Genomic DNA, 15,172 nt, shown 5'->3' on the forward strand with positions numbered 1-15,172 from the left:
CCCATCGGTCTTGTCAAGCCACCCCCACCCATCGACCAAAGCTCGTCGGGCAGTCGGACCAAAAAAAAAAAAAATTAGAAAAAAATAGGCCTACTGTAGTTTTCCCATCCCAGCCATTTCAAGCAATCTAGGAGTCCCCCTCCCATACCCAACCCCGGATCCGGCCTTTGGCCCTCAGATAACGCTGCGCGCTATAGTTACACCCATAAATACTTAGTCCCCCCCCAATTCGGACATTTTACCCCACCATAAATTATATCCTAGAGCCGCCACTGTGTATAGGGCTAACAAAATCTATAAGATTTTACATGCCTATCATTGTGTTTGAAAAAAATGGAGGATATGCTCCTTTTTAACCATTTTATTATCAATACGTAAGTCATTGAGAGTTCTAGTTCGTCGACAATGTTGCTGTATAGGCAAGATATACACAGACAGCATATGTTTCCGCTTACGTTTCTTATGAAAAGTTGACTTGGAGTCAACTTTTCATAAGAATCGCTTGCAACGCAACGTATGTGAGTTCATTCAACAAAAAGCCACTAAATCGCAGTTTCCTGTCAAATAGTGGAAAACGACGTATCACATGAAAATTCAATACGTCGGATTCCTGTCCAAAACTGTTTTGCGACGATTTTAGCTTAAGTTACGTCAATTTCACAACGCACCAGTCGCAATCGGTTTCCTGTCAAATCGCATTTTCTTTCGATAAAACGATGTAATCGTAAGTAAATCTGCCTTCTTACGTCGACAGGAAACCAGGCTTAAGCGGTTCTTCTAGGAGCTGGAGTTTTATCGGTTTGAGGTTTACAGTGGGCGTCACATGGTGCGCCAAGGTAGTAACAAGATATAAATTAACAAAACGTTTGTGTTGCCTTATTCAATTTATGAAATTTTATTGGCTGTGTTTTTTTTAATTTTTACTGTTATGTCAAATTTTGTATTGTGTGTGCTCCTATTGATGAAGCGAGCTCCATAGGGCCTATCTATTTTGTACATCATGAATCGCTTTCAATAATGAATCACTTTCATAATCGTAATTTTAACTTTTTGCCTGAATTTTTTATATTGAATATTATTGAATAAAATCCATGAATGAATGAATGAATGAATGAATGAATGATATCAAAATCAACTCTGACGCTAACAAAGCATTAAAATGTTATGGTATTGTGCATTGTTTGATGAATACACATGCCGCAATGCATTCATGAAATCATGTGGATTCACTTAGAACACTATACTTCTGACATTGTTTTGTTATTGTACATTCTCCCATGTTATGTAGGCCTATTCATTGCTGTTTTTTAACAGGATATTTTTATTACTCTAATTATAATAGTAATGCAATATTTATAATTAATAAAGGTCAAAGGACAACGGTCAAGGTCACAGAATTTTCAAAATAATTGTCTGAAACGCCTAGAGCATAAAAGAAAATAGAAATTGCCCCTAATTCCCGGCGGAGGTATGAATTCTATGGAGCAATCTAGATGTATCTAAATTTTTAGCATGGTGACTTATCAGTTATAATCCCAATATAAAATAAATAATAATTAAAATATGTTTAAAGTTTAATTGTTTATAATAGTATACTGCCACTGAAAACTGTATACTTGCAAATAAAAAAGAACACCTTTTAATTGCTTAATTAACAAAAAGAACAAAAATGAAACATATTGTCAATTAACTGATATTTCAAAACAAGATAGTTTTTGATAAATTCCTTTGCACTTCTGGCAGCAAATTTAAAGATAAAGTATTTTTGGAAATTATTGTGAAAGTTAATAAATTGCGTGATACTTAATTGAATTATTAATATCTTTGCAAGTGAAATGAAATGGCATTTCAAGTATCTATTAGAAGTAACAAAATATATGGAAAAAAAATTAACAAAATACATAGATAAGAAAAACACTGTACTGATTTAAAACAGAATCAAATCATAATGATATACAATTTTGCTGTTCAAGAAATTGATGAAACCTATAACATATTGAAACATACAGATATTCAATTATGCAAATTGTCATTGAGTTTATATGTGCTTTTATGGAGAGCATTAATAACATTTCTAACTCAAATTATATTTAGTTTTTCACAACTCCAAAATCCCAAAAGTGAGACTTGAATGGAAACAATTGATTGGAAAGGTGTATACAATAATAATAAAAGGAGTACATGGTTGAGTGGTTGTTTTGTGTTAAAACCCTTTAACCAGAATTAACTGTGGTTACAATAACTACTATGCCGACGTGGTCATACAGTCATAGTGCGCTATGAAGTAAAGATTTCTTGAGTCATGAAGCTAAGTAATATTATCAACTTAATTGGAGTAATTTTGATAAATGTTGGCCAAATAAATGCCATATCAATGTGTGAAAGGCTTGGAACATGTAAAGAAACAGAGAAGGACGCAGACGACCAGCAGACATGTGATTCAACAGATGGTTGCAATGAAGACACAGGTAGAGTAGTAATTAATATGCAGGAAATAGCTACTATTATATGATAAATACATTCATACTTATTGTTAATCAAAAGGTCAGGATTTAACAGTCTGACATAAAATATGGTCCACAAAATCAATTTATTCAGTGAAGGAAAGCACTTGTAAAATTTAATGATGAATTTGCATAATTGAATATTCAGTGTATTGAATATTTTGGTTATTTGATTTTTAATGTCTATCTATATATCAATTTTGAATATTTTTTTTTATAATATAGTATATCTTCCAATTTTCTATATAATTTTTTACATTTACTGATACATGTCGATTATTCTTTGACTTAAATCTGTTACACTTATAGTTATCGACTAAATATTTTGGTTATTTGGTTTTTAATGATTACCTATAAATTATTAATACAGGTCTCCCTCCAATTAAAGACCATTTTTAGGACCAGAGTTCCATGGTCTTTAGCAGCTTTAGTCACTAATTAGAATAATAAAAACAAAAGACATTTGTTAATTTAGGACTACAGAAAAGTGGTCTTTAATTAGAGGTGGTCTTTAATTGGAGGGGTCTTTCATTAGAGGAGACCTTTATTATGATACAGTACATCATACTTTTTGTGATTGTAAAGCTCCATTTATGTCTCCTTGGAACTTGACTTCGGCATCAACTGATCTTTGAAACAGAAACTTTGAGCAACTGTGACTGCAATTTGAGAGGACAGACACTCCCACAAAGGACGAATAAATGCCAGTTGCTTTCAGTTTCCCATGTTCTATTTTGCTGTGATCCAAAGCCAGTGACATGTGATTGAAATTGTTCATGTTACACTAGTTACTTAGTAAGTTCTAACACATCCATGATGCGGGTGCAACCCGTGCTACTGTGACGTTAGTTTAGTTAGTTTAGCTTGTAGTTTTATATTTCGCCTATTCCTTTAGGTTACAAAACGCTTTGTTTTCCCTGGTCATTGAGCCCACATGCTTAAGTGTTGCTGCTGGAATCTGCGCAGGAGCAGGCAACCCCACCAGGGACCCATTTATATTCCTGGGTGGAGAGAAGAAATGCAGATAAGTGCCTTGCTTCCAATTATGGTAGCGTTGAATTATGGGAACTAGTGGACAATCAAGTCGAAAGCAATCTCGGCAACTACATTAGTTATACTATAGCTAGTATCTTAGAGTTGTGTGTGAAAGTTGACATGAGCGCTACTGGTTGAGAGTTGAGACGAGCCACAAGTGTGTATTAAGCGAAATCTATATGCTCAATTATTATTACTTACATTTTTCATTTGATGTTTAATACTAACATACTTTAATCTCAATCTGTTGAAATTTTACTTTTGTATGTATACATATTAATTATTTATTTATCTAAATAGATCTAAATTAAGGATTGAGATGTCTTCACTTCCTGTGCTTATGAAAATGAAATCTAAATGCTTCATTTCCTTCTTTGCTTTCAGGATTATGCTGCGGTGTTGGTAAATCAGCAGTATCTACAAGGTAAGGGAATTAAAAGGCTTTATTCCTAATTATTGACATTATATTTTAATGCCATATAGAATTCTTAATTTGTTTTCCATCATTTGCATGCAGTACTGTAAATATATGAATGTTAAGTCAGGGTGAGTTTCTACTGAAAATGTAGAAAGAAACAATTCTCTTATCACAGGCTGGTTTAAATGATTGCAAGCCAAAGTTTGGAATATAACTATTGGATAAATGAGTACTGTAGCTCATGGTTGACTAAAAATTAATACTCATAATTTAAGTTAAAATAAAACTGTAACAGTTGAGTTGCCATGAAAGGATCATCTTATTTGACTGACCCAATTTCATTAAATCCGTTATTATTTTTGTGGTTTAATTGCAGTAAATCCTAAACTTTTGAGATTGATATAAATCCATTGGTTTCCTCTGAAGTTCATGAAAGATTTTTTCAATAATTCTACCTTGTGTTTCAAATACCTCAGTAGATTGTGTATTGTTATTGTGTATTTTTGTTTGGTATGAAAAGGATAAGATCTTAATTACAAAAACACTAAAGTAACAAGTGCCTTCTACAGAAGTAAAGAATAATTAGTACTGTATATATAAAATGTTATTGTCAACCTATACAAAATTACTACATAAGCTGTGGTTTCACGAGAAGTGTGCTTCACTTGGTGACCTACTTATTTGATATGTCCACTGTACTTGCAGTTATTTTTCTTAATCAGACAGCATACAGTAATTCATTTTTCTTTCATTGATTACAGTATAGCCACAATTACGGCATTTTATTTTATTTAAAAAAAAATTACCATTGAGTATAGAATATTATGCTACTGTATATTCATAAATATTTGGTTTAGTTACTGCAGCATAAAATTCTGATTCCTTTGAAATCTTTAAGAGCTCTGATATACATACCCTCTGTTTAATTGAATTCATTGATCTGTTTAAATGAATTCATCGATCTCTTTTGTTTTCGATTGAGTATTACTTAGTATAGCATTTGTCTGAAGTTGTTTGTTGGATTTTAAATTTTGTATGTTTGAGGACCTCTTTGAGTCAGCTTCGCTGTAAAACATGGGCGGCGGAACCGGGGGGGCCCGGGCCCCCCCCCACTTTTTGGCGAAAAATATATAATGTCTGGAGAACTTTGTATGATCGGAAATGCAAAAAAAGAAGGAGGGAAGAAGGAGAAGGATGGGAAAGAGAATGTTTATCCAGTACCCGACCGAGTTACATTCTGTCTCTTATACACATCTAGATGTCTGGGAGGAGGGGATCATGGGTCCTGACCCCTCCCTTATGCAACAAAAAAAGGGGAAAAAGAAAAGGATTCTAGACCTACCTTTTCAGGACCCGTGAGCTGATTTTTTTTTTTTTTTTCTGCTATTAGAAAATTAGAATTTTGAAGAACATAAAATTCATTAAAACACACTTCAAATGTCGGGAAAGCTCAATTCCTGCATTCTAGGAATCAAAATTTTCCCGGGGAAGAACCACAGGACCTCCCCACCCCCCACCTTTCTTTTTGGGATTTATCGATTCATGAAAAAACTACGTATGCAACTTACTCAATCTTTTTTTATGTATGTATACACACATAAGGCCTATTTACTGTAATAACAATGGGAAAAAATTATCTGAAAGTTTTTTCTTTTGATTACTTTTTTGTTCTTCAAAATTCAAGGTTTTCCCATCTTGAAAACGGTCTGGTAATTTTTTCCCATTGTTTTTTTTTTGAAGAACTTTTTGAATTTTGAAGAACTTAATTACTTTTAAGTTCTTCAAAATTCAAGGTGTTCCCCTCTTGAAAATTATTATAATGAATCAATGAACCCAGGGAAAGGGATGTTCGAGTTCTTCCCGGGAAAATGTTGATTTCTAAATGGTGAACAATGAGATTTCCCGACTTCTGAAGTATTTTTTAATGACTTTAATTTAAAACCCCCGACCCAAGACCCCTGTTACGTGCCTGCTTATAAGTGGGACCCCCCCACTTTGAAAAACGTTCCGCCGGCCCTGTAAAAGGCCCTTCATGAAACATTGTTGAATAAATAAAATAAATACTGTGCTATATATTAATATTTTACAGAGAAAGAGGAATGGAGGATGATCATGATTCAGATATTGAAAGTGAAATACGAAAGGTAAGGATTGGATAAATCCGCCCTCACATTGGATAATCTTTACCAAAACAAAGGGTAACCAGCTTTACCTACATCATATGTTGAGGTCTTACTGAGGGCCTTTTGATTTGATTTATTTTGTATGTCACAGAATATAACAGCAATTTTAAAACATCATCAAGATGTATAAAGTGTAGAAATAAAAGTATTTATTATTTATTTATTCTAATTTCAGCCATGACAAACAAAAGTAAAAAAACAATAAAATTAAAAAGGCAAGAAGAAACCAAACAGCTGCAGAACACCTATACAAATCAAATAGTTTGTCGCTCTCACGTCACGAACTAACACAATCAAAGTAGATTTTGTTAGTTTGTGAAATCAGAGTAGCGCGTCAAAACAAGGGCGTATTGGTTGTCCAGCACTTTTGTATTCTTTACCACACAAAAAGTTGTTAACAACAACAACGCATGTTTTGATGCGCTTTCTTGATTTCATGAACTAACACAATCTTCTTTGAATGTGTTAGTTCGTGATGTGAGTAATAAATTATTATCATACATCTGAAATACTCAAGATTCAAGATTGTTGTCTTTGCTCCAGTTTACAAATTCAACTACAAAATTACTATACAGAGTTTCATTTTCAATATTTATGTAACCACCATCTGTTCTTACCATATCATCCGCTAATTTAATTACAGAACATGAATTGTTTGTACTAGCAGTGAATAAAGTACACAGTATATGTGACATAACACAGACCCTGTGGAATGTCAACATGTAAAATCTGCTCATTAGAAAAATTACCATTTATATTAACAAGTTGTGGTCTGTGTCTTAGGAAGAGATTAGATACTTTCTGGTCCAGTAATCTTGCTATAGAAAAAGTTCTAGCAACATCCTCAATGTCATACATATAACAGAGCAGGATAATAAAACAAATGCCAATACTACTACTTATGCCAATAATACTATAAAATATTACTGTACTTTATTTAGTTGTTATTAATAATTAATGATTCTTTTTCCTTCTCATTTGCAGGTTGTTCAGCCATTAGTTGATAAAATTAAAGAATTGGAAAACAAGTAAGTATAAAATTCTCCAAAGATTCTACTTGAATCTATGCAACAGAAAACTAAAAATCAATAATAAATGAAGTACTATTAAGACATGTTTACACTATTATGATAGCACTCAACGATACAAAGCTAAAAACAATTGTTTCTATAAAAAATAAAAGAAATATGAGAAGTTTCACAAAAATACAATTCAATAAAGATTTATTGTGTATATGATAACAAAATATTTTCACAAATCAAACAAAATGACATCATAATCATGGAAAAATGATAAAATCGTAGTAGTAGAAACGATTTTATTGTTTCCCCAGAATATGAGGTCATTTTATTTAAATTGTGAAATAATTTTTTTATCATGTACACGACAAATCGTTAATTGAATCGTGCTAGTATGAAAAATTCTCTTATTTCTTTTATTTTCAAAATGAACAATTGCTTTTCAGTTTTTTATTGTTGATCGTTATCATCATAGTGTAACCTTTAGGCTGTCCAAGCACAGTGATGTTATAATCAGTCTGTCTGTGTATCCGTAACTATTTATGCCTTACTCCATGCATTTTGGTATAATTGTAACAGGGCTAAAAATCATTGTTGAGAGATCAAATGTATGAGTTAAATTTTAAAAAGCAGTATTTTATTGGCCCCTAAAATAAACTGCTCATAGGTTTTCAGATTGTGGGTCGGTCGGGCTTGGAAACTCAATATTTTCTTTGGCCATATATTGAATTCATACATTTAATAATATATAAATAGATTGATTTAAATTGATAAATTTATTGTAACATGAAATATTTAAAAGAAACTGCACAAACTGAATTTCCAACATTTGGATTTAACAAGTGTTGGTATACAGTAAATAACAGATTGACAATATCAGGCATCATTAAGGGGATGTCATAAATATGTGTATTTGTACAACTTGACAGCTTAATATATTGAAACATTTTTTACCCATTTAGGACTACTCGGAAGTATCCAGAAGTAAAATTTCTCACAGAAAAAGATCGCAAGAGAGTATTGGCAAGTTATCTTAGGGAGTGGTTTCAGTTATGAGAAAATCCTATTGTCATATGATTTCAACCCAGGGCCCTGGCCAGGGATTTATCAATCTCAACTAAGCAAATGTCTTAAGTCAAAAAAGTTAAGATGTCCCTAATAAATATCTTAAACTTATTTATTACCCAATCTTAGCAAATTCTTGGCTTAACAATCGTCCTTAGATGACGCCAACGTACAATCGACTTTCTAATTTTAAGCAATTTTTAAGCTTAAAGCAATATGGATAAATTTGACTTAAGCAAAAAAATGGACTTAAGACAAATTTAAGCTGATTTCTAGTTTGATAAATCTGGCCCCTGGCATTGGAAGATTGTTTGGGAGATTAGATTATGTCTGATTTTTAATTAAATTGCTGTGAGACTGTGCTGGGAGACCATAGAGTACTACAGTATTATGTCACAATACCATGTGATGCTACTCCGTTGCTATTGTTGCAAAATGCGTTCAATGATATGTCATTTTCTCCACTGACAAACCATTTGAGCTCAATTTCTAACGTAATTATTTAGATGTTGTATCTTAGTTTTTCTTTGTAAATTTTAACTGATGATTAAATATGTGTTCGATAACTAATATAATGCAAGCTTACATTTTGATGGTAAAATATTAGATTTTAAAATGCCTATTCCAGAAAGCCTATGAAGTCATTCAGCATAATGAACGGTAACTAACGTCTGGTTGTAAACAAAGGGCGCTACCTGGCGTTGTGATGACACGACTGTGGTATGCTATAGGCTGATTTTAAAAGAAACTGTTTATTTAACCAGAGAATTATTCACTTTTTAACCAATTCAATTAAGTTTCTGCTTCTCAGTTTTAAGTTTATATTTCCTTCATCAAACTAATGCCATAATACACTGTTTGATATTTATTTTGTTTGAATACTGTTAGTTTAATATTATCATTTCAAATTGATTACTATTATTGTTATTAATGTATTCTTTTAATTTTAATATACTGGTGGTTCCATTATTATGATTATTAAAATATGAATTAATTATTATTTTACATGTTAGATAACGGGTGGCTCAGGGTTTGTAGGCTCTCATCTTGTTGATCGATTGATGATGGAAGGTCATGAGGTCACCGTTGTTGATAATTTCTTCACTGGACGTAAACGCAATGTAGAGCATTGGCTTGGGCATAACAACTTTGAGCTGATCAACCACGACATTGTGGAACCGCTTTTGATTGAAGGTAGTTTGCATAGTTTCCATATTATTTGTGTAATTCTGTTGTAATTTGATTTGTTTCCAAAACAATTTATTAAACAAAACTGTTTTAATTTTTTGTGTTTAATTGCAGTTGATCAGATTTACCACTTGGCATCCCCAGCTTCGCCCCCTCACTACATGTATAACCCAATTAAAACAATAAAGACCAACTCAATGGGTACACTAAACATGCTTGGCCTTGCTAAACGTGTCAAGGCCCGATTACTGCTGGCATCAACATCTGAGGTTTATGGAGGTACAGTTGTTTCCATTATTTAGTTTTGATCATTCACAACATAAAAAATATTGTATCCAGTATGGAGGTGTAGGTTGGTTCTTATGGTCTTTGAATAATTTAAAGAATTTTATTTGATTGTCCTTTTACAGATCCAGAGCAACATCCCCAGACAGAGGAATATTGGGGTCATGTGAATCCCATTGGTCCTAGGGCGTGCTACGATGAAGGCAAACGTGTTGCTGAGACCATGTGCTATGCATACGCTAAGCAGGTTCGCCATAAGTCATATGATTTTAAATTATGATTCTTATTTGAATTTGTCAAGGTTTATGCACTAAGTTGCTGCTGTTTTTTTTTTATAAAATGGTGGTTGCATACTATTTCCAAATGTAGTGTGTGTCCGGTATGAAACTATTGATTTCCAGAATTTTAAAAACCTAATTTATTTGTAATGTTATATTTCTACTATAATGTTAGTATTTTTGTTTATATTTTTACCATAAAAACAAGACTTTCATTTTGGGACAGAATATTTTGATTAAAATAAATCCAATATGTCATTCAAATCAGTACAGTAATTCATTTTTGTCTGTGTGAGATTGCATATGGGCAAGTAACAAACATGACATTGAAAACAGTGGGAATTTATTATGGTCAAACTTATAACCTGTTCTGTGGAATATAAACCTGACAAGTTGATGTCAGGAAAAAATTGAAATAAAAATATTTTTTTTTTTATAAAATCTGAGATTCTGACAAATTTGTGTGAGGATGATAGCCTGTTTTATGGCCTGTTAGATCTATCTTGGATATGATATAAACAAGTATATTCAATTGTCTTCTAAAATTTGCAGGAAAATGTTGAAGTAAGAGTAGCAAGAATCTTTAACACGTTTGGACCACGTATGCACATGGCCGATGGACGAGTGGTCAGTAACTTCATTATGCAAGCGCTGCAGGGCGACCCTATTACTATATATGGGTCGGGTACGCAGACTCGCAGCTTCCAATATGTAACGTAAGTTCAAACATTTAGAGTATGATGGTAGGCTTACGATGCATATATTGCCATGACTACTTTGTACTTAATTACAATACTACTCCTGTCAATGGCTCAAGCACCATTTTGTACATACAGTCAGTGCATTGGTGTATCAACCTTCCTATACTCCTGGGTGGAGAGAGACAGCCACAGATAAAGTGCCTTGTCTAAGGACACAAGTGAAATGGACAGTGAGGGCATGAACCCCTGACCAAGGTTGAGAGACCACTTTCCAACTGCTGCGCCAACAGCTCTTACCTTAGTATTGTATATACGATACTTTTGTTACCAGTTTAGCAAAATGTTTTAGAATAACAGTATTAGAAGTAATTAAGAAAGAAATATACAGAGAGCAGTCAATGAGACAGGCACATATTCCTACAAAAAGCATCACGTTAAGCTATTTTACTTTCATTTAATGTACAGAAAATTTTAAATACATTTCATTATGAACTAATAATAAATGATGTTATTTTTGTAGAGATTTAGTAGATGGTTTGATTCGATTGATGAACAGTCAAGTTTCAACACCTGTCAACATAGTAAGTCAGGGTTAAATCTATCAATATTCTTTATAGTGAAAAAATAATTGATGATGAAAAAGTAATGTGGATTTAAAGAAAAACAACAATTTGTAATAATATTAATATTTTGTATGCAAACACAGAAACTGTGTTTACAGTTTCGTAAAGAGGTCACCTCTACTTGATCATAGATTGAGATGTAAAATGCTGCATCACTACCTAGATGCACAATGATCTTGCTGAAACTGTATTAAGCAGAGTTTCTCTATTGGTGACAGCATTGTAGATTATCTGGGCTTAGTATAGCGATAATAGCACATAACTCCAGTGCGTATACATTCTCTATTAAAGAAATATATGTTCCACATTCATTTTATGTCACATTATTTATTTAATCTTCTTACTTCTCTTCTAGGGAAATCCAGATGAACACACCATTTTGGAATTTGCTCAGATTATCAAAAATTTTGTTGGTAAGAGAATCAACAACTAAATACAATATGAAAATGTATGTTATAGCGCCCCCTATTAATCTTTTGTGTTACCTAACTACTTTCATCTGTAATTGTAGTATTGTGTGTTTTCTGAGTAATAGTGGTTTCTTTATGCATTGAGTACCTTTCTTAGTTATATGTTTATGATAATTATATTTCTTGTGTTGGTTTTAACAATGTTCTGTAAACATGTAATGCATGGGATGTCATTATCTCTGTTTTATCTTTTACATTATAGTACTTAAGTTTATAATTATATTTCTTGAATTGTAGTTTTAATACAGCTCAATGGAGCTAAAGTTGGTCTTGTTCAGGAAGAGAGGGAAGGGAAATATTTAGTAATTAGTTTTGGTTAGGAAAGAAGCAGATAAATTTAAATATTATATTAAAAAGTTTACCAATAGCATATGTTTATGGTAATGACATTTCTATCTCATCCAACGTCAAGTGTACTGGTTTTAACAGTGTTCTGTAAACTAAATACATGGGATATCATTATCTCTGTTTATCTATTGCATTATCATACTTAAGTTTATATTTATATTTCCTGAAGTGTAGTTTTAATGCATTGTTTATGAAAAGAGCGAAGGGAAACATTTTTATTTAGTTTTGGTTAGGAAAGAAGCAGATAAATTTAAATATTATATTAAAAGGGTTGCCAATAGTATCAGTCATGAGAAAGGGATTGTCTTATGGTTGTATATTTTTTAGTTTTGTTGTAAAGTTTTTACGTCCAAATAATTATTATTAGTTTATTGTTATAAATAAGTGAATCTCTGTTAATAAGTCAATTCATAGTTTGAACTGTGCATGCCCATATCAAGGTCAGTCGACATAAATGAACAATCATACACACAACATAGGTTTATGTCAATTGACCTTGGATGCAGGCATGCATAGTTCAAACTGATGTTTCAAACTGTTTTCTCTTTAATTTTCTTTTATTTGTGTAGCTTTTCTTTTCTACCACTCTTTTTTCTGTTTCAACCATTTATTCTGTTTTTATTTTCTTTTCTGTTGCCCTGGAAAGCACATAGAGACGAATGTTTTATGCGCTATGCAAGTGTACAACCATTGACCTTTGACCAAACTATGAGTTAATTGATTAAAATATGTTTTGCTTTGTTTCCCAAATTCAGGAGGAACTAGCGAAATAGTACACAAGGAGGCAGCACAAGATGATCCGAAAAAAAGAAAACCAGATATTAGTAAAGCAAAGAGGCTCTTGCAGTGGGAACCAAAGGTGTGTAAATTTCCCTAGGCCATACCTTTATCATCATCATGACACACCATCATTGTTATCATCATTATCATCATATCATCATCATATTATACCTAAATATATTTAAGAAGATGCAGGCGCGGGCAGAGGCAGATGCAAACAGTGCAAACGCATCACCCTAAATTGTATTAAGAAAATAATTGTATTGTATTGTTGATATGAACATATTACCAGTAAGATTTTTAAGGTATTAGAGACTTGGGAGTGCAATTTTCGTGCGCCTAGTGGTCTGGACTCATGCATCCCCTACTGTCAAATCCTGCATCCGCCCCAGATATGAAATAAATAATACATTCTATACCTTCCATATTTATATATTTTCTTCCAAAATTTTCCTTTCCATTTAGGTGCCACTTGATGAAGGAATTTCAAAAACTGTTGAATACTTCCGCACGGAATTAATGCACAGCGACAAGATGTGGCAACCAAAGTTTTTACGTGATGCGCACTAAGAGGTGTATGCGCACTAAGAGGTGTATGCGCACTAAGAGGTGTATGTTCTCAAATTCCAAATTTGAATATTTATTAAAGTAGAAATAAGGTTTTAACAAAATTTCTATAATTGGTGGAAGGCGAGCAGGGGAGGCAAAGGAGTCAGGGACTGATAGAGAAGGTAAAAGGAGGCGGGGGATTATAGATGGGAAGTGTACAGGAGGCAAATGATGAACACACATCATTTCACAGTTGAACAGAATGCAATAGACGGATACACTCCAAGTAAGTGGTGGCGCCTGGATATGACGACAAGCAGTTCAGTTGTCTAATGGAGCAAAGCATTAGTAGGGACCCAGGGTGCTAATCACCAGGCGTCTAGAGATACTGGGTAATTTTAGACCATTTTAAGCTGTTCTTAGGCATTTTTTAGCTGTTTTGAGAAGCTTACTAGCATGTATGTATTTTAAACAAGTTTTTTTACGATAGACGATGCAACACTGTCTGCTGATTTTTGGTGGCAGTCTGAATGGATCGTCATTAAAAATGATCCATTGCGCGCACGTTCTTCACAGAATCGTGTCGGCCAACAGCGAAGTGAGTGCCCGGATTAACGAGTCATGTCTGACAGGAGGCTTAAGTGCCCTTCTCATCGCTGCCCTCACTGACTCCATGTGAAAGGTTACAGAGGTCGAAGGGCAGCAGTGGGTCAGAAATTGAGTCGGGGAGGCATGGAGGATAATTTCTTGATTAAATATAAAAACATTATCATGTTTTTATTTTTAATTGACCAAAATGTGTATAATTTTCCAGTTGCAGTAAATACCAGGACCTTTAAATTTTACTTAGATTTTTAAGTCAAATTTATCTTTTCATTCAGCTTGAAACTAGAAATTATTCATGTAAGCTACTTTTTTTATTTGCATGGTGCTAACATTATGTTTAGTGGTCTCATAAACCATTAATACTTTGTTCAGGAATTAGTGTTTTATAAGTGGTCCTATACATCAGTAAAACATGTTAAATTTATTTTTCTTCATAAGTTCAGTGCAAGAATCTGATCTTGCATATGGAAAATATTAATATTAAAAAGTATATCATTACACTATTTCATGTATTTTTGTTATAATTTATAGATTTTAACTAATACCAACGTTGCGCATGTTTTGTAATGTTGTCTTATTCTTTCTATTTCCTTGTCTTCTATACATTTTGCAGGATGTGGTAAAAATTATTGCACTGTTTGCAATTTTTATTTCCTTAAAGGCTTTCAAAGTCAATAATTCATTGTCGGAAACACATTAATTTTTAAGTTTGTAATATTGTTTTAAATAAAATAAATGTCTATCACTATCACTTTTTCTGTGACTATCCATATAATAATAATTTGGCAATGTAAAAGTAAAATGTTGCAAGGAATAGGCATGACCCCAAGCAGTAGACTGCTTTTACTGCATTGTCTAAAACAGATATGACAGAGTTTACGATAAGTTGTAGATTTGAGGAAAACTATTTTTACTGTACATTTGAATAAAATTGTCTTTCTTTATTTGCAAATAAAATAAGTTAGAATTTGTATTGAATTTTGTGTCATTGTGTTTATCTTTATTACGATTATCATTAGAATTGCTTGTTAATTATTTACGAGGGGTTGGAGGTGAAAGGGACCCTGTCTGGTAAGAAGCCAATTATTTTCACTGAGAGTGCCATTTCCGGAAATTTAGG

The 15,172-nt window shown here is 32.8% G+C and overlaps 1 protein-coding gene across 2 annotated transcripts in view; it reads left to right on the forward strand.

The window, feature by feature from the left end:
* The window catches only part of LOC117117889 (UDP-glucuronic acid decarboxylase 1-like), a 16,455-nt gene extending 1,425 nt beyond the window's left edge, over nt 1-15,030 (forward strand). Inside the window, exons 1-13 of one of the 2 annotated variants that reach the window (XM_033262364.1) lie at nt 2,236-2,468; nt 3,924-3,963; nt 6,047-6,101; nt 7,125-7,168; nt 8,122-8,182; nt 9,238-9,418; nt 9,527-9,691; nt 9,823-9,944; nt 10,528-10,691; nt 11,197-11,257; nt 11,655-11,712; nt 12,873-12,976; nt 13,363-15,030. In XM_033262364.1, coding sequence (XP_033118255.1) covers nt 2,303-2,468; nt 3,924-3,963; nt 6,047-6,101; nt 7,125-7,168; nt 8,122-8,182; nt 9,238-9,418; nt 9,527-9,691; nt 9,823-9,944; nt 10,528-10,691; nt 11,197-11,257; nt 11,655-11,712; nt 12,873-12,976; nt 13,363-13,467 — 1,326 coding nt within the window. In that variant the 5' untranslated portion in view covers nt 2,236-2,302 and the 3' untranslated portion in view covers nt 13,468-15,030. Of the gene's footprint in view, nt 1-2,235; nt 2,469-3,923; nt 3,964-6,046; nt 6,102-7,124; nt 7,169-8,121; nt 8,183-9,237; nt 9,419-9,526; nt 9,692-9,822; nt 9,945-10,527; nt 10,692-11,196; nt 11,258-11,654; nt 11,713-12,872; nt 12,977-13,362 lie in introns of those variants that run through there. The other variant, XM_033262365.1, reaches the window with a different exon arrangement.
* The last annotated feature ends 142 nt before the right edge of the window (nt 15,031-15,172 follow it).

This window comes from Anneissia japonica, unplaced genomic scaffold (genome assembly GCF_011630105.1).
Source record: "Anneissia japonica isolate Jap-2015-1 unplaced genomic scaffold, ASM1163010v1 scaffold287896_len759773_cov187, whole genome shotgun sequence".
In the NCBI taxonomy this organism is placed as follows: Eukaryota; Metazoa; Echinodermata; class Crinoidea; order Comatulida; family Comatulidae; genus Anneissia; species Anneissia japonica.